Source organism: Alligator mississippiensis, chromosome 2 (genome assembly GCF_030867095.1).
Source record: "Alligator mississippiensis isolate rAllMis1 chromosome 2, rAllMis1, whole genome shotgun sequence".
Classification (NCBI taxonomy): Eukaryota; Metazoa; Chordata; order Crocodylia; family Alligatoridae; genus Alligator; species Alligator mississippiensis.
Window position 1 is genome coordinate 165,859,819 of NC_081825.1, and position 27,584 is coordinate 165,887,402.

At 44.6% G+C, this 27,584-nt stretch overlaps 2 protein-coding genes and 1 long non-coding RNA gene across 4 annotated transcripts in view; 1 reads left to right on the plus strand and 2 right to left on the minus strand.

The window, feature by feature from the left end:
- The window catches only part of RASSF6 (Ras association domain family member 6), a 41,139-nt gene extending 21,228 nt beyond the window's left edge, over nucleotides 1–19,911 (plus strand). For both annotated transcript variants that reach the window (XM_059722368.1, XM_006265653.3), the window contains 8 exons: nucleotides 622–773; nucleotides 2,623–2,714; nucleotides 7,228–7,412; nucleotides 7,953–8,054; nucleotides 10,130–10,181; nucleotides 14,549–14,667; nucleotides 14,756–14,853; nucleotides 17,478–19,911. In XM_059722368.1, the coding sequence (XP_059578351.1) occupies nucleotides 622–773; nucleotides 2,623–2,714; nucleotides 7,228–7,412; nucleotides 7,953–8,054; nucleotides 10,130–10,181; nucleotides 14,549–14,667; nucleotides 14,756–14,853; nucleotides 17,478–17,553 (876 nt within the window). In that variant the 3' untranslated portion in view covers nucleotides 17,554–19,911. The remainder of the gene's footprint in view (nucleotides 1–621; nucleotides 774–2,622; nucleotides 2,715–7,227; nucleotides 7,413–7,952; nucleotides 8,055–10,129; nucleotides 10,182–14,548; nucleotides 14,668–14,755; nucleotides 14,854–17,477) is intronic.
- Nucleotides 438–21,423, minus strand: LOC132248643 (uncharacterized). The gene is made up of 3 exons (XR_009459956.1): nucleotides 21,348–21,423; nucleotides 10,025–10,065; nucleotides 438–588 (listed from the first exon to the last, which is right to left on the minus strand). It is a non-coding gene; the product is annotated as an uncharacterized LOC132248643 (long non-coding RNA).
- Nucleotides 21,424–21,761: 338 nt separating this feature from the next.
- The window catches only part of LOC102575141 (alpha-fetoprotein), a 30,490-nt gene continuing 24,667 nt past the window's right edge, over nucleotides 21,762–27,584 (minus strand). The window contains exons 13-15 of the mRNA XM_019493541.2: nucleotides 25,135–25,267; nucleotides 23,250–23,304; nucleotides 21,762–21,899 (exon numbers count right to left, since the gene is read on the minus strand). Coding sequence (XP_019349086.1) covers nucleotides 23,260–23,304; nucleotides 25,135–25,267 — 178 coding nt within the window. The 3' untranslated portion in view covers nucleotides 21,762–21,899; nucleotides 23,250–23,259. The remainder of the gene's footprint in view (nucleotides 21,900–23,249; nucleotides 23,305–25,134; nucleotides 25,268–27,584) is intronic.

A 27,584-nucleotide genomic window follows, 5' to 3' on the forward strand; every position in this document is an offset into this window, starting at 1 on the left:
GGGGTGCTGCAGCAATCATTCTTTACAAATAAAGTAAGCATTGAAGCTCAATTCTCAGTCTCATGCTTCTTGATGGAGGGAAGGCTCATACATATTAGAGATGCATTGAGGCATGAAAGGGGCTGTGCTATTCAAACAGCAGCCTGAATCTCCCTGTCCTCCTGCCCCCTGTTGCTAAATCTGAGGCTGGACTTCAGCAGATCTCTTTGGTGATATTGCAGCATAGTTGTATTCCTCAGTTTGAGATCTATGGGAAGCTGTATGATCTGTCTTTCTAGCACCCCAAATACAGAGAGCTCCCTTTCTTACCCAGCAAGTCTACCGTGAGGGACCCATCTTATCTAAGTCTAAAGCCTCTTATAAAGAAGTCACACTTAAGAACTTTTGCAGAGGGACAAAGGACTTTAAAAATGCTAAGGAACTGATTTTTCTAAAATGTTTGTCAGTTCCCCTTTTTTCTTTTGGTTCCTGAAGCATACTTGCCCAATTGGTTTCACCAGGCCTAGTCACTTGACTACAGCAGGTAGGGTGTTGCTTCCAGTCACCACTGTTTCCCAGCATCTTCCTACGGACCTTCATTCTGTAAACCTGTAATAACATAGCATTTGTGATTTTGTTCAGCCAGAAGGCAGCAAGCCTACTATTGAAGGAATCCTGTCTATCTTTTGGGGAGTACGACATCCCATCCGGTTGAAAATTCAAGATGAGAAGCAGATTCCACCTTTCGTAACTATGAAGTCACCAGAGCGTGAGGGTTTATTTCCTAACAAAAGGTAAAACAGTAACTTCTGTAAATAGCAAACAGGCTGACATTTCCAGGCACTCCACCTGTGTTGATAAAACAAAAATGATATTTGCAAATCGGATTCCATAAGGGTTTGGTTTGCGTTTTGCATGGTGGAAGTCTATGCAAAGTTTCACTTGGTGCTTGTTTGGCTTGGCAATAGCTTCTGAAATGAAGACAGAAGTTATTGCATTGTAATGAGTCTAGCCTTTAAATCGTGATTTAAAAGTGTTGCAAAAATCAGTGTAAACACAAAAGGCCCATATGTTCTTCTACTTGGGCCAGTCTCATGACAGCATCAGGGAAACTCAGGAAGTTTGATCTTGGTGAGGTCCCAGGGCATTTTCCTGTTATGGTGAGGGATATCATATTGGTCTTGTTCCAGAAGAAGCAACTATTTTGCCTGCTGAGGAAGCAGATTGCTAAAATAAGCTAAGGCTCCTCATCTCAACATCTCCTCCTACCTCTGAAAGGACCTTTGTTGTGGCAATTAACAGCCTGCAGAGGGAAGGCAGGCAAGCTGATTCAGAATGGGAAGTTAAACTTCTGCTTTGTCAATTACTGCTTCAGAAGTTTTCTACTAGTGTCATATTTAAATCATAAAGTAAATGTTTGTCATGATAAAAATCATGTAACCTGCCCTTTATTGCTAGCATGTTCATAGATATATAGAGCAGTTTGATCCTAAATGACCCAGCAGATATCCTTTTAATATCCTACCTGTATAAAAGGTATTGAGGCAGTCAATATTCCTCCTAAAATATTCCATTATGATTCATAAAGTTTCCCATTATCTGAGACCATTTCCATGCAAATTATTTGTTTTAGTATTTGATTGGCATTGTACTTGGTCAAAGACTGTTTATCAGAAAGTTTATTCTAATAAACTCAGGAAACATTTGTAGATAGGAAGTTTGAGCTTGTAGTTAAAACACTAATCTGGAATTTAAGAGATGTGAGTTTAGTTCTGAGCTCTAAAATTACTGTATTTACTCCCAATCAGTATGAGAAAAAAAATCCTTGTCTTGAATTTGGTTGGAGTCTGCCCCTACAGTCTGACCCCTGCTCCCCCACCCCTTCTTCCACATGCCTCCCACTCTCCACTCCAACCAGGCCTGGCCAGGGAAAAACTGCAGTAGTTCCTGGCCTTGTCAGGTCAGGATAGAGGGATTGGAGATGGAGTAGATGGTTAGAGGAGAGAAGGCATCTGTGGGGAGGCAGGAAGTGGAGGGATAGGTACAGGCAGGGGAGCAAAATGTGGGGGGAAGATTGCAGGGAGAAGCAGTTGGTAGGGGTCTGGCTGCAGGGGGGCAGACACAGGCACAAGAGACAAGGGGCAGGGAGTAGGCAGAAGGAGGCAAGCATAGGCATGGAGTGGCATATGGCAGGGGGGCACATGGCAGGGGGTGTATGGCAGAAAGCAGGCAGCAGAGGGACAGGCACAGGTATGGGGGGGGACAACAGACAGGAGGGTAAAGAGTTTGGGTCTGGCCCCTCCCTCTCCCCCCCCCCCACTGGTTTCCCCACCACGGTAGTTGTGGGGTACAAATTTAAGATGACCTTCCACTAGTTAGATTCTGTACATAGAAAATTATATCAAATTTATCATTTTCCATGTGTAGAATTTAATGATTAGGGGGTTATCTTAATTTCAAAATCATCTTGAATTTGGGTATATAAGGTACTTTATACAACAGTGACAGATGCTAACGTGATATATGCAGTTCTGAACAAGATCTCACAAGTTTTACATAATGTCTGACTGGGGGATAAATTCAGTTCACCCTCAATAAGAAAGGAATATTTAACCAGAAATGCATGCTCAATCACTGTTTCAGAGGGATGACACGCTGGGGAGAGTTTGATAATCTGTATCACATTGGCGAAGAGACACTAAATACTTCTGAACAGGAGATAAACCATGAGAAAGGTTAGTGCCTATATCTTTATATGTACAGACATCATCGATGGAAAAATTTAGTCCCCTGGGCATGTCTACACGAGCGTGTAATGAGGGACCAGTTTACTCGTGAGTAAATTATTCGCAAGTAAAGGGTCCCGTATAAGCGTCTACACGTGCAAGGAAGCAGGAGCAAATATGCTGCCAATGGCAGCAAGCTGCTTCTACTTCCTGGAGGCCTGGCATGGGCCCCTGCTGCCACCAGGGGGATCTCCAGGCTCTGGTTACAGCTGTCAGCAGTTGGCAGCCCCCTTGAAAAGGCAGCTCCACTTGCTGCTTCCTAGCCAGCCCCTTCCTGGACCAGGAGCAGCATGCCCAGTGCAGGGACAGCACTCGGTGGTGCTCTCCTTGTTGTGTGTGCCCCCATGCATCCTGGCTCCTCCATCTCCTGCCCATGGCAGTGATGACCAGTGCCACAGGCTCCTGATGACCACTGCACAGGCCCTACTGGCCCACCACACTGACTGCTGTCTGGCCCATGGCTATCTGGCCCCTCCCAGCTCCCCCACATGCAGTGACCACCTGCTAGGCTGCCGCACCCTGTCGTAGGGCCACCACTGCTGCGCAGCTGCCACCTGGACCCAGTCCATCTGGCTGGACCCCAACAGGGATGCTGACAATAGGCTTCAGGATGCCACCACTGAGGCCACTGTCACCTTCCTGGCCTTCAGTCCCTCCTCCTCTGGGCCAGCCAGGCCAGCCAGGACTGGTGGCTGCACATCACCCAGCATACCTGGGACGATGAGCAGTGACTGGAGGGATTCAGGATGACCCAGACCACCTTCCTGGACCTCCTGGGGCAGCTCTGGCCACACTTGGAGTATCAGGACACCAGCACATAGCCGCCTCTCCCTGCAGACACCCAGCTGGCCCTCACCCTGCTGAAGTTTGCCACACCCACCAACCTGCAGTACATCAGCCAACTGTTTGGCGTGGGCAAGGCCACTGCCAGGGAGGCCATCCTGGAGATGTGGGGCGCTCTCCAAGATGTGCTGGGGTATACTGTGCTCCACATGCATGACCCCCTGGCAGTGGTTGTGAGGTTCTGTGCCGTGGGATTCCCCCAGTGCATTGAGACCCTGGACGGGACCCACATCCCCATCACCTGTCCACCCCATGGAGACCAGCTCTTCTATATATAGCTGGAGGGGCCTTCACTCTGTGGTGCTGCAGTCCATCATGAACGACTGTTGGGCCTTCACGCACATGAGCGCTGGCTGGGTAGGCAGAGCCCACAATACCCACATCTTCAGAAATTCCATCCTGCCAGCCCTGGTGCAGCCCTGCCAGCCCTGGCTGCTTCATGCTGCAGGTACCAGACCTGCAGCTGGGTGCCATGTTTGGTCCTGCCTATCCTTATTGGGGACCCCACCTACCTTCTCATGCCCTGGGTTATGCAGCCCTACACCAGCCAACTGGACCCCCTCCAGGCCCTCTTTAATTGGTGCCTGGGCCAGACCTATGCCCTGGTGGAGAGCCACACACCCTCCAGCAAGGGCTAGGACACCAGGTGCAGGAGGTGCTGGCTGACCATCTCCTCCTGCACTCTCCGCTATAGCCCACTTGCACTGCCATGCATGGACTGCCCACCCCCCAGCCCCACAATCACTGCAGACACGTCAGAAGAAAATGTTTTTATTCCCTTCATATCAAACAGATCCCTACAACAAACAGAACCCCCTTCTTCCCCCCGACAGCAACAGAACCCCTCCACCACCCACCCACCAGCAGTAAAACACTTTCTTCCCTGTGCAAACTATTTCCAAAGTGCTTTGTGTACCAACCTGAGGTAGGGGCCTGTAGGGTGGTGGTGCCTTGGAGGCAGAACCCAGGGACAGGCACCCTGCACTCCAGCCTCTGGCCATTCCCCCAATGGTGTACAGACCATAGCAAGAGTGGTGGGTGGTGGGCTCACCCAGGGGTGACTGTGGCCAGTGGTCACCCAGCACGGGCGGCTCTCCCTCCAGCAGCCAGTGTCCTGGGCCAGCATCCAATCCTGGCCCCACTGCAGGCAGCTCCAGTTCTGTGCCTCATGGAGCCAGAGTGAGGCCAGGCTCCTGGCAGCACCTGCTGCTGTGGCTCCAGATCCCACTGGCCCTCACTGCCCTGAAGGCCAGTCACTTGGCTGCGCTGCTACCCAGGCCATGGCACCTGGGCTTAGGGGGTGCAGGGCTCCCAGATAACTGAGATAAGGAGCTGCCTGTGCCCCCACCCTCCCCATAGGTGTCTTCTCCGGGGAGGTACCCAGGGGCCAGACCTTCCCCCTGTGGTGCTGCTGTGCCCCAAGTATGCCCCTGCTGCACTTGCCCCAGTTTGCTGCAAAAGGAGCTGTTTGAGTAGACCAAAGGGTACCTGACCCACTATGCCCTACTGCTACTGATGGCCATGGTGCCCCAGGCAAATCTGTGTACCTGGCATGGGACACTGAGGTTTGATAGTGCAGGGGGCAAGCCCAAGCTGCCATGCAACCTCCGCTGCCACCTGGAGGCCTACCTGTGGCTTCACTACATGTCCCTGCCCCCTGCTGCTGAGGAGGACATTGCCACTGGCAGCAATGCACTGCTCAACATGTAAGAGACCCATGCCCACCTAGCTGTGGGGGCATGGGCTGCTCAGTGAAGTTTAGCACTGTCTCCTGCCTCTCTGCATGCTGTGGCGGGGAACCTAGGGCCAGAGGAGTGTGGGTAGACCAGGTAGAAAGGGGGGCAGTTCCATGGGCTGGGGTGAGGAGGGCCTTCCCCACAATGCAGGGCTTAACACGTGGCTGAGGCTGGCATGGCTGGTGGCTCCATGAGGTCTTGGCTCTTGACAATGACATGCAGCTCTGGGTGGTGTCCTCAGATGGCAGGGCACAGCCTCCAGACACTCAGCCGCCCCCTTCCTCTCCTCCCCAGCAAGGAGCTGGCACTGGTGGTGGCCAGCATTAACATGGTCAGCCACGCCGCATGGCTGGGGCTGGGACTGGGACTGCAGAGCTGTTGCAGCAGGCACTGGGCCAGGCTCCCCAAGCTGCTGGTGGAGGGTGCAGCTGGAGAACTCTGCAGGATGGACAGCTGGAGGGACCCTTCCCTGTCAACACATCACCATGGGTGCCAGGTCAGACTGGGGGCTTGCTCAGGCTGCCCATGCTGCTGTACACAACATAGTTGTGGCCTGGGTTCTGGGGTGCAAGGATGTCCACCAGTTGCCACATAAAAGGCATGGACTTGTGGGCACTCCCTGACCGAAGATTGTGGTCGGTGATCATAACTCACTGTGCCTTCAAGGCCTTGACCTTTATGCAGCACTGCTGTGCTGACCGGTTGTGTCTGAGCTGCATCTGACCTGAGAGCCCCTTGTAGATGTAGGCATTGGAGTGCCCACCCTGCTCAAACTGGTGGTGCTGCACCTCTGCCTTGCCCCACAGTGCCACGAGGTCAACAGTCTCCTCCACCAACCAGGTGAGGCCCCAGGTGGCGGGTACAGGCATGGGCACGGGCAAAGACAGCTCCATCAGAGGTCCTGCACTGGCTCTCCAGGCCTCTGTGCAACTGTCCCTGTGCTGCTGGGCCTGAGCAGCAGCCTGCAGTGCCCATTGCAGGGGCACAGAATGGGACTGATGGCCATGTGGCAAAGCAATGCCCCACAGCACCTGTTGGCTCCAGGCAGGATGCTGGGGGTGGGTTGTGGGCAGCTGGAGCTGGCCTTGGCAGCCAGAAGCTGCCTGCAACTGGACCTGGGTGCTGACAGGCATAGCAAGAAGTTGTAGCATCCTGCAGCACCCTGCTGTAGCCTGCAGGCCTGGACAGTGTGGGCCTGGCAAGCACACAGCAGTGTGGTGCCAGACAGTGGTGCCAGGGTGCAGGCAGGCTGGGGAAGCTGGCCTGCAGCCTACCCAGGAGGACACAGGGATTTAGAGTGGTCTCAGGCTGCCTACTGGTGTGCCCCAGAGCTCAAAATGCCTGCAGGCTTTTAAGGGCATGTGGCAGGGGCTGACATAGAGCCCAGCCCTGAGGCAGGAGAGACTCCCAACCCAGAGCCCTGGTGCTGGTCTCAGGCTGGCCCCCCCAAATTTGCTTCTGGGTCACATCTACATGCGTGTTACTGCTCAGTGACGAATGGTGAGTAAATTCGATACCTGCTTTTGCAAAAGCAGGTATCGAATTTACTCACCATTAGGGATTTTTACTGAGCAGTAAGCATGTGCACATGTAGACACACATGCTTACTGCACAGTAAACTACACTACTGCACAGTTAAGTGTCTCATGTAGACACGCCCTCTGTATAGGAAGATCCATTTTTCTCTTGTTCCAGCTGATATTTTAAGGTGCTAATGAAATGCAAATAATCAAAAATAATTATGATAAATTTATCCTGCATTACTTTCACCAAGAAAATGATCCCCACAGTGATGGTGGAGAGAATGCAATGCATTGCTAATACTGGGAGAATGGGTAGCCACATAATGTGCACTGAGCTGATGTTTGATTTTATTTTCCCAGATTACTTGTCTTATGAAAACAGCACTCTGAAGCCAATGAGGAAACAGGAGTTTGACTCCCCTTCCCTGCCAAGAACCATGAGTGATGCTGCACTAGTGAGAAAGAAGACAAAGCATATCACAATAGCAAGAGAAGATGTGGAAAGTCACAGGTTCTGCATTAATGGACATTTCTACAACTATGAGGTGTGAACATGATGCTACCTTCAGAGCAAAATGACTGGACCAAATGCAGCTCTTGTATGAGCTGGTGTAAATATAAGATGTTAACATTTCATATAAGCTGGTGTTAAAACAGTTAAAATCAGTCACATTACTCCAGATTTAAAGTAGTGTAACTGAGATCAGAATTTGGCTTATATTTATAGCTAAGAAATAAAACCTATGGCATAGGGTTTGCTGTAGAAGTGCTGACATACACGTCATTGTAGTAGCTTATAATTTTGTCATAGTGTCCTAATTAATTATTTTAGATTCTTTCTTCCTTGTAAGAATCCAGAAAAAATGGCTAAGTCTGTTTACAAAGCATGTCATACTCAGGGAAAGGGTACCATTTATGGTGTTTTTAAAGCATGCAGGAGTAAATTTAGAGCAGCAGACAGTTCTAAAAATAGAAGAAAACACATATTGCATGATATAGCATGTTGCATGTTGCATGTCACACCCATCATTTTCCCCTGGAACTGATATTAACACCACATTTTGTTGCTCATCTTGTCTTTTTAGACATCAGTTTTCATTCCAGCTTTTGGATCAGAAACTAAAATAAGAATAAACAGCAACATGAAAACAGGGGAAGTGATAGAACAACTGCTTCATAAATTTAAGGTAATTTTCTGTGCTTTGGAGTGGGGGAGGTGTTTGCATTCAAGCAGTACAAGAACTGCCTTCTAGAACAGATAACCAGAATATACGATTGCTGTCTGTTGCCTAACTATAGGCAAAAACAAAAATATCCCAGAGAATGTTGCCCTAAATAGTAAGTATACCAACAGGACAGTATGTGCTTTTCTTTAAAGGACAAGGGTAAATTACAAGGAAAAGTATCTGATATACTCTTTGCTCTAATTTCTAGTAAAGGAGGAACTAGAAAATGACTTTATTATAACCATATTTACAGTAAAAATATATACCATATAATCAGTTTTGCCCAGAAGAGGGAGCTAATAACTTGCTTAATGCATATGACCATTTGTCCTTCTAGTGAGAGGCCCTTGAAAGTATGGGTGGAAACAGCTTGACATTTCATTTGTACCACCATAACATTTTTTATGGTGACACAAATATTGAACAAATAGATGTTGATATGCTTTGTTAAACTACATGAAAGGAAAAATCAGTGGCACAACAAAAGGTGGTAAAAGATTTTGATGCTTTATTATAGTAGACATCTGTTACCTCTGTGGGTCTTTCCCCACTCATCCAGAACCATACCCAGGATCTGGCTGAGTGGGGAAAAGTACTTTCCTAATCAACCAGACCCACATGTCTGGCTGGGCAGTAAAAACCCCACTTTCCCCACCCACCTAGATGCAGGGCACAGGTCTGGCTGAGCAGGGAAAGCAAAAAGGTCACATTGCACCATCAAAGGCAGGACAAGAGGCAAAGTGTCTTTCACCCAGTGAAGCAGATCAGCTGTCTTCTAATGCATCAGGCATGTGGACATGTGCAAGTAAAGTGAATTAATAAACTCCAGCACAGTGTGCACCAGAATTTATTGCAGCAAAGCAGCCCCCATACTGAAGCACCCTCATGCCCTAGCCAGCCAGGTCAACATCTGCATATGCTTTGCTGTGCATGAAAAAACTCCGCAGCAGGATAGTACTTGTATTTACAAGTACAACCCTGCTGCAGAGTTTATTAGTTTCCTGCAGCCTAATAGGACCACACGTGTAGACGCCGAGACATTTACTGCGGAGCTAATTAGGTAACTCCTCAGTAAACATCTCATGTAGACATGCCCATTATGTCACAGCGGATCTGCTTCATTTGGCTACATCTATTTCAAGCCTCTGATTTGCTCACAACTAGGAGTGACTAGGAATAACAGGTGTAAACTAGTTGAGAGTGGATTTAGGTTAGATATTAGGAAGACATTTTTCACAGTAAGGGTGGCCAGGATCTGGAATGGGCTTCTAAGAGAGGTGGTGCTATCACCTAGCTTGGAGGTCTTCAAGAGGAGGCTAGATAGTCACCTGGCTGGGGTCATCTGACCTCGGTCCTCTTTCCTGCCAGGGGCAGGGGGTCGGACACAATGATCCATTGTGGTCCCTTCCGACTCTACAATCTATGAATCTATGAACTAAAGGAATTTTGCTCTACATCTAGGGGCAGGACTTAGGATCTTCCTCACTGAAAACTCATGTGCTAAACTCATGGATAAACATGGTATTTGTGTGCGAGGAGCTTTGGAATATTTTATAGAATCATAATCTGCAATGGTAGTGTACTCTAAGGTGGCTATAATAACCCTTCCTTTTGCTGGTGCTTATAATAACCCTGGCTTTGGAGATGATGCATTTGAACTTCTGTTTCAGAGTGCTTCTACATTTTATAAATAATTATCATCACTAACACCAATAGCAGGGCATATCACATCTTAAATGTGAGTGTTAAATTGAAAATGGCAAAAAACAGTTCTGGAATACTGTAAATAACCAACTTTACTAGTTACTTGGTATCTGGAAGCAGGGAGAGGAAGATGATGCCATATCAAAGAGACTTCAGAAGTGTCTCCCCTCCTATATTTAGGTTGTTAGTACGAGGATCCCAAATATCAAATTGTGATATAAACTTACAAGTTTGAGATGCATATCTAGCATTTGCTGACGGTGTCATCCTGAGGAAAAATACAGTATAAAAAATGTGTTATTCAGTATGCTGAAGATTTTTGTTTTTGACAGATTGAAAACAGTCCACATGAATTTGCCTTATACATTATCCATGCCTCAGGAGGTAAGCATGCCAGCCAGTTTGATTCACCATTGCTCCACCTCTGTTTATATACTAAATGGGCTTTTGGAGTCTTACCTCCTACATGATGGGGACAAGCCACTAGCATATCCTGGCTCCCCAGCTATGGGTTATATCAATGCCACACCATTCTTGATTCCCAGTTACGAAGGAACAATATAATTGTGAAACAGGGGAATTACCCACATTTATTCAGTGCATATTTCTCACTGGAGAATGCTATGTGTTACATCAGAAAAAGTGGGGGTGGGAAAGAGTACTTGAGGACCACACTCTGGGAAAAAATCTGTCCTAATTCACATTCTCCGCAGCTGCGTCTACACAAGTGGCAGACTGCACAATTGTTACTGCATAGTCATTTAGTACTTGCTTAACCGAGTACTAAATGACTGCACAGCAGCTGGCGTGACTGTGCAGTACCATCCCCACATGGGTTTTTTATACTAATGCAGAGTAGCAATGAGCTACTGTGCAGTATCTCACTACTACTGTGCAGTATCATTGTCATCATGCCTAGTGCCTGCCAACACTATGGTGTAGTAGCGTCTCATGTAGAAGTGCCCACTAATTCCATTTAATTCTGTAGGGCACATGGCATCATTTCAGGGTGGCTCTTTTAGAAACTAGTAGTATACTGCTCTGAAAAGATACTAATGTGAAGCAACAATTGGTAAAATTCCTTTGAAATGGTGGTTTCCTAAGTACCAAGCCTACAGCTTTATTCCTGTGAGATTTTGCTTGTATTTTAAAGGTGTTAACCCTTATTCTCATATATCCCGTTCATATTGCTTGGCCTTAAATGGCATATTCAGCAAATGCATTTGTAGCTTCCCCTGCATTCTTTCTCTCACTAATAAAGAATAATAATACACTTTAACAAGGTAAAAGTAACATTTACAAATATTAGGAGTAAGGTGGACAAAAGAGGGCTTATATTTGACTTACATGTTAAAATAACTTCAGACTAACATGGCTAATGAGCTCTTCCTATGTCAAACTATTAATGGTAACAAATTATTTTCAAAATTATACAAGGGAAATGAAGGCTGACAGTTTAAAACTAGTGGGCATGAAATTAGGGTCTAACTCCTTGTTATTTTACTTAAACTGAAACATATGTTTCTGTGTATACCAGTTTCTATATAGATTCCTGAATATAAACTTAGGAGCAGAGGTATAACAGAGCAGCTCCATGCCCTGGGAACAGCCAGTCCATGGGGCCACTGCTGCAGTGCTGGTGGCACTGCCAGGTGGCAACTGCAATAAACATGCTTAAAGACAGCAAAGCCTCTCGTCTTGATGATACTTGCACAGAACAAATAAAACACTTCGGACCAACAGCAAGGCCCTTGTTACTCTAGCTATACAATGTGTGTAATCATGTACAAAGCGCCCAAGATATGGCAACAATTATGTATTGTCACCCTTGTCAAAATGGGGAAAGATCCCTCAGATCCAAAGCACTTCAAATCTATATCCTTACTATGTCATCTTTTCAAACTCTATAACATTTAAAACCATTTGTCACAGTTGTTGAAGAATACCTACTCCTCAAGCAAGCTGGGTTCAGCCCATGCACTGGTCAAGTATTAAACATCATGCAGCACACTAGAGATGGCTTTGAAAAAGAAATTGTCACTGGTGCCATATTCATAGACACTTCAGCAGCTTCTGACACTGTAAAACACTGGAAGTTCCTTGCAAAAATATGGTGAAAGATTACTGAACACTATGAATAATACAACCTTGCTAGAAATTTGATAATTCTGCATTGAATTATGCAAGAAGTGGAGGTGATGGCAAAAACAGAGGAATGGCTTACCTGAAGGAGACATGCTTGCACCTATACTACACCAACGATCAACCAATTCACCCAGGCATAAGAAATGTTATTTAGGCAAATGGCTTGTGTAGTACCACCCAAGCTAAGAATTTCACACAGTTTGAGGCCACACTGGCCTCAGTGCTCAGTGGGTTGTCAGATTTTACATAAAAAATCAACTACATACCAATCCAAATAAAACACAGGTTAGGTTACCTTTAAACCATTCTAAGTCTGTGGAATGGTAGATGGTGTTAAAGCTAGAACAGCTTCAGGACGAAGATTTAGTGCCATCTCTGATCTACACAACTGTGAGTTACTAGTAAAGGGTTTGGCGAGCAAGGGCAAAACTATGGGGATTCAGTGTGGCAAAAGCATGAAGCCTGCGGAAGCATTTCTCCCCAGGCTCCATGCTGTCACTATGCTTGACACTAGGCAGTCTTTTTCCTCCTTTCCCCACAAGAACATGGGCGCCTGGGGTTGGAAGCCAGCCCACCACCCCCAAATTCTCCTGACTAGGGAGATCCCCCCAGATGTTGGGCAGAGGCTTAGTCCTCTGAGGGGAGGGCCATGTACCTGGCCCCTGGGCCAAGAGCCCAGATCAGTCTCCTGAGGTTTTTGGAGTCAGCAGCATGGTACATTGTTGTCTGAGGGACATACCTACTGTGGGTAGGTGGGGGTGTTGGGTTGGGGCCAGCACCATCCCCTGAGCTTGGAAAGTTGGAAAGTTTGTCAGAGGTAGAGTTGTTGGGAGCCATGCATCCTAGGATGCTGGATGACTGCAAATTGGGCACTTTGGGTGCAGAAAAAGTGAATTCTTTTGCTTGATCTGGCCACAGAAAGTAGCCTATAGCTGTGACCAAACAGAAGTGCATGGCATCAGACACCTTCAAAAACAGCTGATCTGGTGATAATCTGAAGATGTTTCAAATGTTTCAGATGATGATGTTTCAAAACAGAGTGTCTTCTGCAACTTCCATGTGAGCTGCCTCCAAGCCTATCACTGTTTTCAGAATGGGAGGGGAGAAAAGGAGTGGAGGGACTTCAGGCTGGGAGTTTTTCAGCCCCTACAAAGCTTGCTTAATTATGGCGAGGAACTACACTTCTCTCTGTACCCTTTATCTCCATGGAGCAGACTAACAATGCCCTAACTCAAGCTAGGTAGAACAGCTCAAAGATAACCCTCACCCAAAGTGATATAACTTTAAGATACTTAGGGGAGATTTGGTACAGTTTAACACCCTTTAATGCATGGACACTTCTGTTTTAAGTGCCTTTAGAATGGTTTAAAGGTAACCTGCAACACTACTCTTAGTCTCTTCCACCTTCAGAACTAAAAAACTAGTAAGCAACTCAACCTAACCTGGAATGGAATAACCTTTATCTTCTGCCTAAATACTATTTTTTGGGGAGTGACACTAGACTGCACACTTTTTTTTATAATGCACATGTCAAAAACACAAAGTCAGTTCCCAAAACAACATATTAGAGAAGCTCAGCAATCCAAATGGGGGCTAACCCAACACCATTATAAACTACTGTGCTTGCACATTGTTACTCAGCAGCTGAGTACACATGCCCAACTTGGGAAAGATCAGCACATGCCAAAAAGCTAGACACTGTGCTGAACAAAAGTTGTAGGCGCATTACTGGATGCCTTAAATAAATGAATATCAATAGTCTCCATCTACTTGCTGGAATTGCCTCACCAGACATCAGGAGAGCAGTAGCAAGCAAAATAGAATGTATCTGATAGATCAAAGACAAAAGGTGCCCACTACCTGACCACACTAGGCTCCCAGTTGACTAAAATCATTGAAACTCAGGCACTGGATGAAACACTGATAGCCACGCAAATACAAATGTGTCAGTCATGACTAGAGGTAACCCAGGAGGGAGTTAGGATGTATATCAAAGCTGTCCCATATCTCTCAGCAGGTATAGAGTTTTATTGGCCAATATGGAAAAGATCGAACCACCTTAGAACAGGGGTTGGTAGAACTGCAGGGGTTTTTTAGCAATGCAAACACTACTTGCAAATGCAGAGAAAACTTTCAGACAACAGAATACCTACTGGCCTTCCCCAAAAGGATGTCTGTTTCTGGACCCAAATTTGAACATGGTGACTGAACACAAGGAGGAGAAGGTGAAGGCACCAACTTCAGCGGTGGCTCTTTCTGTGGCTCACCCACCTCCAACTCCCCCACAAAGCAGCTCCTAGAGCTGCTGTCTCAGTCCACATACCTCCCTCTTCTCCCAATTATGCTTCTGCTTAGGCACCTAATTTTTGGTACCTGGTTCAGAAATGTTGGCCTTAGTTCCTTAGGGCCATCTACTCCTATACAGTACATTTGTATGTGGGACTTCTGTTTATGTTTATGGCAATTTGTCAGTCAATGGCTGTATATGGCCTTAGGCTGAAAAACCTAAGACAAGAAGATGCTCTTTGTCTTAGGCACTTGTACTCTTGCTGCATATTATGCCGCAAAATGATTGTGAGAGTCAATTAGTGTATTTTCATTCCCAGAAAAGAAACAGCTCAAGAACACAGAGATTCCACTGTTGGAGAGAATCTTACAGGGACCTTCAGAAAAAATTGCCCAATTTTTTCTCATGGACAGGGATGCAGAAGAAGTCAGCAGTGATGTACGTACAGTATAATTCTGCATATCTCCTTATACTCTCCCCATTTCTTGCACGTCATTAATGTGCCTTTCCTACATTCCCCCAACAGGTTGCTCAGTACATTAAGTTTAATCTATCCTTTTTGGAATCAATTCTATGCAGACTAGAAAAAGAGGAAGAACTGGAGATTCAACAGACTACGTCAAAGTAAGTAGGAGAGAAATAAGTCAGCTTGCTTAATTTACTACTTTCAAAAAAATATTACATTCATTGTCATTACTAGGTTCCCCAATCTACCTACCTACATGGAGTATGGTGTAACTAGAGTGTGGTGCTGTAGCTATCGCTGCACTCTTTTGATGGCATTATGGCATACACTCTGGAGGGCACAGCCTCTGTTCTCTGGAAGTTCTTGCTAATTCAGTCAGAATGTCTCTGGGAAGTGGTACTGGGCAGAGCCTCTCTACAGGCAGCATCCCTGACTGGGCTATTGCTGCTGTGAAAAATTCAAAAGCAGACTCCCTTAGAAGAATTAGGAAAGATGGTCCAGTGGTTCAGATATTAGCCTGGAATTCAGGAGACTCAGGTTAAATTTTATGTCCCATCACAGAGTTCCTGTCATAGATTTCATAGATTTCATAGACATTAGGGCTGGAAGGGACCTCAGAAGATCCTCGAGTCCAGCCCCCTGCCCAAAGGGCAGGAAGTCAGCTGGGGTCATAGGATCCCAGCAAGATAAGCATCCAGTTTTGTCTTGAAGGTGTTCAATGAAAGCGCTTGAACCACCTCCGGTGGCAGGCTGTTCCAGACCTTGGGGGCTCGGACAGTAAAGAAATTCTTCCTTATGTCCAGCCTGAAATGGTCTTGTAGTAGTTTGTGACCATTCAACCTCGTCATCCCTTGGGGCGCTCTGGTGAACAAATGTTCCCCCAGATACTGGTGGTCACCCCTGATAAACTTGTAGGTGGCCATCAGATCACCCCTGCGCTTTTCCAGGCTAAAGAGCCCCAGGGCTCTCAGCCTGTCATCGTAGGGTCTGCTTCCCTGACCTCTGATCATGCGTGTGGCTCTTCTCTGGACTCTCTCAAGCTTCTCCACAACCTTTTTGAATTGTGGAGCCCAAAACTGGACGCAGTACTCCAGCTGCGGCCTCACTAAGGCCAAGTACAAGGGGAGAATGACATCCCGGGATTTGCTTGAGAAGCATCTATGGATGCAAGCCAGCATTTTGGTCGCTTTACTAGCCGCAGCATCGCACTGCAGGCTCATGTTCATCTTGTGGCCAATGATGACCCCCAAGTCTCTTTCTTCCATAGTGCTAGCCAACATAGCACTGCCGAGCCTATAAGGATGCTGCGGGGTTTTCTTCCCAAGGTGGAGAACCTTGCATTTATCGGCGTTGAACACCATCAGATTCTCATCCGCCCACTCGCTGAGCCTGTCCAGGTCAGCCTGGATCGCCCGCCTGTCTTCTGGTGTGGATGCTTTGCCCCAAAGTTTGGTGTCATTGGCGAACTTGGCCAGTCTGCTTCTGACTCCAGTGTCCACATCATTAATGAAGATGTTGAACAGTATGGGTCCAAGGACAGAGCCCTGGGGGACCCCACTGGTCACAGGACACCACGATGAGTGACTTCCATCAATTACTACCCTCTGGGTCGAACCCCGGAGCCAATTTTCCAGCCAGTGGATCGTGGAGGACCCAAGGCGACAATTGGCCAGTATCTCCAAGAGGTGATCATGGGACAGCAGATTGAAGGCTTTTTTGAAGTCAAGATATATGACATCAATCTCTTCTCCCTTGTCCAGGTGATAGGTCACCTAGTCGTAGAAGGAAATGAGATTGGTCAAGCAAGACCTACCCGCAACAAACCCGTGCTGGCTATCCCTTAAGATGTTGGCGTCGGCCAGTCCATTAAGGATGGCCTCTTTAATAAACTTTTCTAAGATCTTCCCCGGGATAGAAGTCAGGCTGATGGGCCTATAGTTAGCCGGATCCACTTTCCTCCCTTTCTTGAAGATAGGCACCACATTGGCCTTCTTCCAGTCTTCGGGCACTACACCAGAGCGCCAAGAATTTTCAAAGATTCGTGCTAGAGGCTGGGCTATGATGCTCGCCAGCTCCTTGAGTACCCTGGGGTGAAGATTGTCAGGGCCGGCTGACTTGAAGGTATCCAGCTTCTCAAGATGTTCCTTCACGAAGTCAGCATTAATGGAGGGCAGGGGATCACCCTCACCCGGACTTCCCTGTCCCGTAGTGGGCATGGGCATCCCATGGGGCTGATGAAAGACCGACTGTCATTGTTGAACAAGTTACTTAGCCTCTTTAGGCTTGTCTTAGCCATCTGCAAAATACAGATAGTACTACTTCCCTTATAGGACTACATACTTGAAAAATATGTGAGGCATTTAGATACTATAGTAATCATGTAAGTACCTATTCAAGATGGAGATAAAATGCTTAAAGCTCCACTTCTGCTAATGGACATGAACTTTCCTGATGCCAACTGAGGGTATACTTGGATAGATTCTTTAGAAATGTAGTTAAATTATTAAATTTGTAGGAGATGTTAGGTAGTAGAAGTCAGTCAATTTACATCAACAGGGGTTCTGTTACCAGGAAATTGCTTTGGATTGAAAGGATCTGGATATTAAAAAAAAAAAAAAAAAAAAATCAATGAGATTTTTTTAGGAAAAATGTTGCCACTTTCAATTGGAAACTTTTTCTGGTATGAAATGTTGACCTACTCAAATATAATATTAATATTTAGTTAAAATTGTATGCATAGCTCTGTGTGCTCTGAAATAATTTCTGCTGGTCTTTGTTTCAGATACCATAAAGAGAAGACACTAATAACTCAGCACCTTCACAGTAGAACTGTAAAAAAAACAGAGACTACTGTATAACATCGTGCTGCTAATAAAACGCTTCATCTAAGCCAAAGGAGATTTGATATTCTGTCTCTAATGATTCTGGAAATATTAAGAAGACTGTGCCATTACAGAACTCTACAACATATGGGCCTGTAAAGCATTGATGGTTGCGGCTGGTTACTGTACAGCTGGGATTGAAAGAAACTGTATTGCAGTTTCAGAGCAGAAGTGGAGAGCAGCAGAAAAAAAATGTGTTGTTCTCTTCGAGCTGCAAATCTAACATGAAACTTCAGAAAAGAGAAATTTCCATGAAAAGAAGAAAGGCTTGGAAACCTATTCACTTGCAATCCACAAGCCAGGATATTGTGAATGTATATAAGCATTTCCATCATCCCACTGCGTTAAGAATGGCACAGGAAACCAGAAGTAAAGTCATACGTTGTTTTTTTACATTCTGAGTTTGGGGAAGCTCCTTAACGGATTGAAGGGTCAGGTGCACAAAGGTGCAGGCAGGCCACAAATGGAATTTACTAAAACCTTCAAGAAGGTGAGGCACCTAAATCCTATAAAAAGTAGATGGCAGTTTGGTATCTAACTCACTGATATTTGTAAATCAACCCTGTAGTGTTAAAATTTGAATACAAATTGGAAAAGTCTCTTCCACTCGGAGTTTATAGCTATATACTTATAAATAAGCAAGACAAAGCACTTTTTTTTTGGTGAAGCACTTTATCAGTTCCTGTATCATGAGCTTTCTCTATATATTACTTCATTTGTTTGATGTAAGTAAGACCAGTGCACATGTAGAGGTTGACAATTTACTGTGCATTAGATTAGTCTAATCCACAGTAAAGCATCTAATGTAGATGTACTCAGAGAGCTTGGTTCAGCAGGAGAGAATGTGTAGATGCAATGCAGTCATAACCACGGTGGGCAGTGCTGGGGGACATTGGCATCGTTCTTCCATAGCCCAGAAGATCTGAGGCCTCAGGCATGTCTCTCATGTCTCTTAACATGTGTGGGCATATCGTTGTGATATGCCACCCCCCCGCATCAGCACAGTTAGAAGCAGCATAGACATACCCCTTGTAGCTACACCATAGTTCATAGACTTTAATATGGTGTCCTCCAGCTGGATCAGTTCAAGCATTTTTCAGGCACTGAAACTACAAACTGGTAAATAAAACCAGCATAACGTACATGAACAACTCACTGCCCTCTCCTGTCCTGATGAGGTTGCTTTTATCAAGGGGCTTCTATCTCTCTAGCTGAACTGCCCTTTACTTATGCAAATACCAAAGGGCAAACACTGAGGGTTGCTTAACCATGCAATCAACTAAACTTTAATAACTGTCCTTCCTCTTCTCCGGAACATTTTTAACTTGCATGGTGGAGCAGAAATGGAGAACACCTATGCTGTCAGGCTCTACAATTTATTATCAGCAGATAGTTTTAAGGTGGAACTTCTTGTAATCCTGCCTACACAGGCTTGTGAAGATGCTGATGTTTGACTAAAATCATTCAGCAGTTAAGATGTACAGGGTACATATCAGCAACTTCAACAGTAGACAACTCTGTCCCCTAAGATAATATATGTATGCACACAGGGGTCATAGCAGTATCTGAAGGAATGTTCAGACATTACACTTGGACTGACCTAATTAGAGCTAGATCTGTCTAAGTGCTGATCTGTACAGGAGGTTAAATCAGGCAAAACATGACCAGCCCGATCTAGCTTATTTCACCTGAGGAGGTGAATTAAGTTAGATCAGGAACAGTTTAGCCCAATCTAATGAATGTCTGTACACATTTGAACTGTAGCCCCAGGACTGGAAAAGCTCAGCCACTCACCTCAGTCCCAGGGCTGCGCTTTTCCTTGTGTCCACCACCCCCACTCCCCCCCCCAGCTTGACTGAGCTAGTCCCTCCAGTCTGAGATTGACTGTCAGGGGCTACCCAATCGACCAGTTGATCAGGATCAACCAGTTGGTGACCACTGATATACAAGAGAAGCAAGGGTCCTACATTTGCTTCCATTCAAGTGAACAGAAAAACTGTCTGTCTTCAGTGGAAGCTTCTGAAAGTGCAAAACCTCACCATAAGCCTTTTGGACAGTCTTTGAACCCAAAATTTTCTCTTTTCGGAGCAATTTTGAGAAAAGGTGACTGCTGTCATCCTATTAGCTAAAGGGTTTATTTTGTTATTTTTGTAAGCTTTGTTTCTTTAATGGTTTTCAATGTATCCAGTGCATTATTTGTATGAAACAATTCTAATGCTTATGCAAAACCAGCTGTTTCTATGCTGCGGAGAGCAACATACTAACCAGCTAAATAGTTATTTTTGAATGTACAATATGAAAATATTTGCAAATTAAAATACTTGTAGTTCGGTAGCTCTGCTGCAGTGTAAAAGTTCATCAATATGAGATCATACGGAGGAAGCCTGAGAACATATTGGCCCTCAAGGTTGCACACAGCTCCCAATTCAGCAAAGCACATTATCCTTTGCTTAATTTTTAAATCATACTGTCCACATCTGCACAAGATGTTTACTGCACAGTAGCTCATTACTACTAGACAGTAGCATCACTGGGCATGAACTGTGATGTGATGGTACTACACAGTAACAACGAGCTACTGTGCAGTAAGCATCACTAGGCAGCCATACCAGGACAGTACTGCACAGTAATGCTGGTTACTGCACAGTCATTTAGTACTTGGTTATGCAAGTTGGTGCAGTCAACAACTGCACAGTCAGCGGTTATGCAAGTCAACAACTGCACAGTCAGTGTCTTGTGTAGACGCGGCCATTGAATCCACTTGCTTAACCAAATCAGGACTAAATGGGAGGCAGTGGGGGAGCTTTGCATATAAACACTTAGGAGCTGCAAAACTGGAATGTCTTGGGATAGATTCAAGGTATAATATATAACGGATCTGTTTCAAATGAAATAAGATTATTCTGCTGGATAAAAGTACAATGCAGGTCAGTCTTTGCAAAACAAATGGATTCATAGATTCACAGATGTTAGTGTCAGAAGGGACCTCAATGGATCATCGAGTCCGACCCCCTGCCAGTGGCAGAAAAAAGTGCTGGGGGGTCATGTGATCCCAAGCCAGGTACTTGTCCAGTCTCTTCTTGAAGACTCCCAAGGTAGGGGAGAGCACCACCTCTCATGGAAGGCTATTCCAAAAAGCCTGTTTCTTTCTTAGAAACAAATCAGAAACATTTGCTATCATTCTTGTTACATTAAAAATGATGCCTCAGCTAAAGCCTTCTATTTATTGAGAACCTGATCTCCCTTTGTGTTGCATTTTGTTCTAAATGTCAAGCTAACTTTCCAATTGGCGCTGCAAGAGCATACCATAATTGGCTGCATCTTTCAAGACTTATGCTTTTGCAGTTTCAAGGCTGAGGTTAGGAAAAAATCAGTCATACAGCCCCTCTGAATGACTATAAGAAGCTACACCCATGTACACTAAGCAAAGAATGCTCCAATTTCTTTTGGTTGCAATTTTAAACATAAAAATAGTCCTCAGCTACATGGTGGTTCAGCAGGACATTTTTCATTTTTCTTTGTACTTCTTTCCTGGAGTTATGCAGCCTTTTCTGAAAACATTTTAATTAGCTTTAGCATGCTGTTGCTTTTTGTTCATCTGCTTTCTTTTTTAAGTTCAATATTGAACATTTGCTGTATCTCTACTATGTCAAACCAATCAGCAGGAAAAACACATAAAGATTAACACATAAAGATTAAAACACAAATGAAAGAGCTAAGTGTTTAAAAAGGGTAAATAAGATGTAAAACATAAAGAAAAAAGATTTTACCTTGATTTAAGTGCATTCTTAATTTTCAGTCCCACCAAAGTTCATGAGATTTAAGTAAAGGTTGTGGTTTAAATATTATCCTTACTTGTATCCACTGTTTGGAATTTGTCCCCTCTGCTTTTACAATCTAAACAGACTTCAGACAGAAAGCTAGTCAGGACAGACCTGTTTTGCTATATTCAGAGTGCCAAATATGTTTGTGGACATTATAAAAATAACTAAGAAGCCTGGTTTAAAATGATAAATTCTCTGAAGCATGCCCTTGACATAACCAGCTAAGGCAATACAGCTAAGAACTGGTAATGGTGCTTCAACAAGTTTGTAGGAAATTGTTTTCAAGTAATTCTTCATGCAGTGAATCAACAGGCCAGGACAGGGAGGGAGATTTTTTTAAAGTTTTTATTCATTATTGAATGGTCGCAAAACTGAGAGATAAAAATAATAGAAGACTCTTGTTTCCTTCACTTGAGAGGACTTAGACATAGATGGCAAATAGAAAAGAAAAAACAAAATAAATGGAGCACAGATGAATTTTATCACCATCTTCTTCCACTGTGAAATATGAAGAAAAAAGTGATTGCAATCACAAGGTACTAATAGGCATCTGTATTGTTCTTTGTATGCTGTTGCAGAAGCATATGCATTAGTAAATTAACTTATAAATTAGTAATTGTCTGTATTGTAATTTGAACAATATTCTATAAAAAAAATACTAAATTAATCTATTATTATTCTATAGTGACTCAACGGAGAATTGAATTAAAAAGGATCAAAGGTCTGACCCTTATGACTATAGATTCAGTGGACTTTAGTTACACTAGCTAGGATAAAAACATAAAGGTTTTCAATCTGTATGCTTTTAAGAATAAAAAATAAGTTCCCCAGCCTTCCCCCTGGCCCCATAAAAGTTTGGCCACCTCTAGATATAGAAGTTGCACCATTTAACTTTTAAATCAGTTTTCTCTATTTTAATTAAGTTGATACAAAACTCTGTCTGGACACTGTCAGTTTGGTCTTAGGGTTCCTTATTTCAGTTTAATTTACACATTTCCCTGAATTTTTTTGAGCTAAATTAATCCCACCCTGGTTGACTTCAATTTAAGAGTACAGAAAGCTGAACTAAAATAGATTCTAAATCACACTTTCAGTTAAAATGTTCACATTCATGTGTTGACTGGGCTTAATGTTCCACAACTGATCTGATTCATTATGGGGTTCCATGCCTTTCTTTGTGTCATCTACCTTGACTTGGTCACTTTAGGGCTAGCAACTTGATGACCAGGAGAGAGTCCTAGTTGGTGTAAATTTCCATAGTTCAGCGGTGCTCAAGCTTTTGGCCCCACAGGCCAGATGAATGGTGTGGATTCGGTTCACAGGCCAGATCAAGTCCTGTGTGAGGATCAGGCTCCACATGCCGGTATTGGGCCCTGAGGCCCACCATTGCCCCCTCTCTTCCTCATGTGTGAGGATTGGGTCCTGGGGCCCAGTGCCACCACCTCTTGGCCCTTCATGCTGGGAAAGGGCCCTGGGGCCCAATGCTTCCACCACACAGCCCTACATGCTGAAATTGGGTGCCTGACCCAGTGTGCAAGGCCCAAAGCTCCCCCTGGGTCCAGAAAGTTGGCAGTAGGAAAGCAGTGCCACCACCCCTCTGCTACCAAATTTCTGGGCCTGTGGGGAACCCCAGGGGCTGGTCCATGAGCTGGGGGTTGAGTACTCCTACTATATATTGGCTTCAATATAGCTACATTGGTTTACATCAAGTATTAGGATCTGGGTTTTCCACTATGGCAATTCTTAAGCTTTTATTTACACCTTCTGTATATTCAGACTAGATATTCTTACTGCTAAAGTGATGTTACTGCTTTATGCAATTCAGGATATACGTTCCAGTGAGATTACCTGAGTAGTTTTATTCTCCCAAAATAGCCTTGCCCTGGGTTATCAGATTTGGGCCCTGGCAAAAAAGACACAAAGCATTCATTAGTAATAAAATTCAGGAAGTTATGTATATTTGGATATATTATCCTTGTCACTTCAGCAGCATTTGTTTCTCATTTTAAAAGCACACAGGAGTATATAAACATATAGTTGCAAGTCTCCCCCCATGCCCCGTCTCCTCCCCCCCCCCCAAGTTACACAGTTTCAAATTTTATGTGAATCAAAATAGAATATTGTAGTAGAATCCTAAAGGGAAAGGAAATGCCACTTTACTCTAATGTGGCCATTAAGTAAAGCTGAGGATCTCTTATAGACATTACAGTTGTTAGAGAGATATTTAATATGCAATTCAGCTCTGACAATGACCATAAAAGAGCTCTTGGCTCTACAGGTATGTTACTTTTACAGATTCGGAATGAAAAATACCTTTGTTTATTGAAAAACATAAATAAGTGTTTGGATTTTACCCCTGAGAAGACTGCAGAGCAAGTAAAACTTTGGGGAAAGAGTAGGATTCCATTCTGGCTCAGGCATTGTAAATGTGACCATCTACTAAATTTCAGGTGAGAAATATACAAATAAAGGGAAACAATCAAGAAATAGAGAGTAAAAGGGGCATAATGTAAGGGAGAAAAATGAACAGTTGTAAGCTACAAAGGGAAATGAATGTGAACTATTATGGAAAAGAATGGGAGACATGGAGGAAAATTAGGACTGGTGTAAAAAAATAAATTCAATCACTGATAATTTTATAAATAGCTGCCTTCATCTAAATGTTACAAAACTACTTCTCTACTCTATCAAGGGTTTTAGGAGAGAGAGCTTAAATTAAACCCTTCAAAAGGAATTGTTATAGAGCTAAGAGTCCAAAACCTGTCCTCTTCCCTACATAAGGGTCCTATGATCCTTCAGAACCCAGAATTGTGGGATGAGCTCTGCAGATGTAGACTCCAGAATGTGAGCAAAAAGGGTTCATGTGACATGTCACCGCATGTGTAGATGAAACGAGGGGCACGTGTGCATGACATTTTAAAGTGGGCTAAATGCTTTTGTACCGCTTTAATAGTATTGGTGTTTGCATGCATTAGTGGCGTATTGCGTATTCATTCCAGTACTGTAGCATTGCACATTTGGCAGTGTAATGTGCCTTAAATGACTTTGAGGCACCGCAAAGTAAAACACCTCCACGGAGTTTTAGTTTGCTGCCCTACAGCCATGGAGAGAAGCACCGGGCTCTGTGAGGCTCAGCCTTCCTGCAGCCCGGGAAGGTAGGCTCCACCAAAGAAAAAAAAAAAGTGGCAAGCCTGATCTATTCCTCTCCCCACCCCAGAGCCTGCCTGCCTGCATGAGCTGTGTGGGGACCCGGTCTTTCCCTCCATGGCTGCAGTGCCCCCAGGACTGCCCAAGCCAAGTGCCTGTGGGCAGGTGCCACCTGGGGGTGGGGACGGCTGCTTCGGTGGAGGGACACACCAGCCCTCCTCTCCCCCCACAGCCCAGGGACCACTCTGCCCGCCGGCAGCTCACCCTCCCATAGAGGCAGGTAAGACACCGATGTACACGACATGGGGGTTTACTTTGCCCTAAAATGAAGCGGTGTTTTTAAAAACCCACCACTTCAATTTAGGGCCTCTGTTTGATCTACACATGCCCCTAGGCAACATACATTCGTTTGGCACATTTGCACATACACATGCAGATACAAGCAATATGGTTTCTCCTCTAGAAATCAAACTGAAGCAATTATAGCAAGCTGCAAAACTTTTTAAAATGTAGATGTCTACACATCCCCTTTGTAAATTCTGTGCTTCCCTCTTGATTAAAATGAATGAGAAAAATGGTAAGATACCTCTTCTGCAAAGCATGCATTATGGTTGTCCACCTTGCAGCACTTCTCTCTAAAGGTGGTAAAAGCTGTAGTGATGGAGTCCAGCTGTTCTTTTGTAATGTGAGGCTTATACTTGATGAGGTTGATGAGCAGACTGAAACACAAACAAACCTCAGCAATACACAGCTAAAAGTAAACACATGATTTACTGAAGCATTGCTATTCCTCCGATTCTGAAAATCCTTATTTTAAAGTTTTGTTATCTCTCTTGTCATAGTTTCATTATGCCTAGTCAACTCCCCATGGAGAACTCTACAGCTGGAAGGAAATCTCTCTAGCATTCCCTAGTAGAGTAGAAGTAGTAACCTTTGGGTTTGAGTTTGATTGGCCCTGAACATGTATGCAATTCAGCAGTAATTTTTGTCATGGTGTGTTTTACTTTGGAGGCTCTGGGGAGGCAGGGGGAAGAAGGGAGGAAGGGGAATGGAAGGACCCCAAGTACCTCAAAAGGCTGCCAGTTTGTACATATGATATATGCAGTTCAAGTATCCAAATGGAGAGTGGCTGAACCAGGCCTGCATGATGCATCAGGTCACCTAACCAAAAGCATTAGAGAGTCTCTATGTGACATGGATAGCTTGTGTAGTAAGCAGAGACAGGCACTGTGCTTCCCTGGGAGGAAAGCTATTTGCAGAAGAGTCTGCTTTTTGTAACAGCAGGAGCAGCCAGCTTCTTAGCTGCTCTCTGAGGAAAGAAGATACAGCACACTAAGAACCAAGGGTGCCTATACACGAGCAGGGAGGCTGCTCTGACGCACTGTAATTCCAGTATGTCAAAGCAACTACCATGCTCCAGCAGCCTCCTACATCTTGTGTATCAGTGTCCTTGCACTTCAAAATGGCAGCAGGGGTGCTTTATCTAAAGCTTGTTCAACAAGCACAGGGATGCTGATATGTGAGATGCTCTGGGTGCTTTAATTAGAGTTGCTCCCAGAGCTACTATAAATAAAATGCCCTCCCCTGCCCACCTTCTGACCCTACCAAAGCACATGTATAACTGCCCCCAGGGCCCATTAGCTCTAAGGTAAATCATAGAGCTACTGAGGAGGAAAGAGCTATATGAGCTTTACCACAGAGGGAGGCAAGGGGCCTTTTTTACTATGGGGTGGAAGGAATGCTACATGGTTTTTAGTCTTAGGAGGACTAGGTTAAATTCCCTGGTCTGCTGCTTTTCTCTGGTGTCATTGTAATAATTTTCAAGTCATGTAAACATTTTGTGCCTCATTTCTCCATTTACAAAATGGGGATAGTAATGTTGTCCCACCCACACCTATATGTGTTGTGATAAAGGCCTCAAAGATTGACAGATACTGGGTGTATCTACATGTGTGCTTTACTGTGGAGCTGACCAGTTAGCTCTACAGTAAAGCATCACTGTCTACATGTGCACCCATATTGGGATGCATTAAATTAATGAGCTCCTTTGTAGGATAGTACTATCCAGGGCAAGTACTATCCTACAGTGGAGTAGTTACATGTACTGAAACGCACATGTAAACGGTGACTGGGGCTGACTAGGATACAAGGGTGCTACAGTGCAGGGGACTGCCTGCTGGCTAGCCCCATACTGTAGCACCCTCGTGTCCCAGCCAACTCTTCCACAACACATTGAGCTGGGGTAGAAGAGCCCCAGGCTGGCAGGCTGACCCATGAGACTCCCTGCCAGCTGGGGCCGCTCTACACCAGCTCAACATGATGTGATCCCAGGCACACATATGAACACTGCACCCAGAAGCAATAAACTCTGGAGTGAACTGCACCGGAGTTTATTGCTACATGCTAAATGTACGTGTAGATGCACCCACTAAAATGCTACAGTTATGAGGATTATACAAGTACCACAAATAGATAGCCTAACTTTTAAAGTTTGATGTCCTAATGTAAATACCTGAATCTATATCTGGATTAATACATACACATTTTTAGGAATTTTTCTGCTAATTCATGCTATTAAGATTTCAAAATGGAGTCAGAAAGCATTAGAGTGATATAGTAATGATGGTCTAAGAATTATGTAAGAGCCAAGGATTTCTGGGGGGGGGATATCTTTTATTGGACCAACTGCATGATTGGGATATAATTAAACAAGCTTTTTTAAATGCAAGACACTCTTTTTCAAGGAAAATTGCCTTACATTCAAAAGCTTGTCTAACTGTATCCTAACCATGCAGTTGGTCTTATAAAATATACTGCCCCCAAAATCTCTGCCTCTTGCAAAATATACTATCTAATTTCATACATCGCATAAGCATAAATTTAAGAAACTTCAAGCTCTCATCCTCTGAAAAAAATCTCACCTGCTGCAGCTCCCTCAAATTGGGCACCCAGAAACACAGGCACTTAAAAATATGGCCATAATGACATTTTAGGCCTTAAGGATGAAAATATCAAAAGTTCCTCAGAGACTCAGGG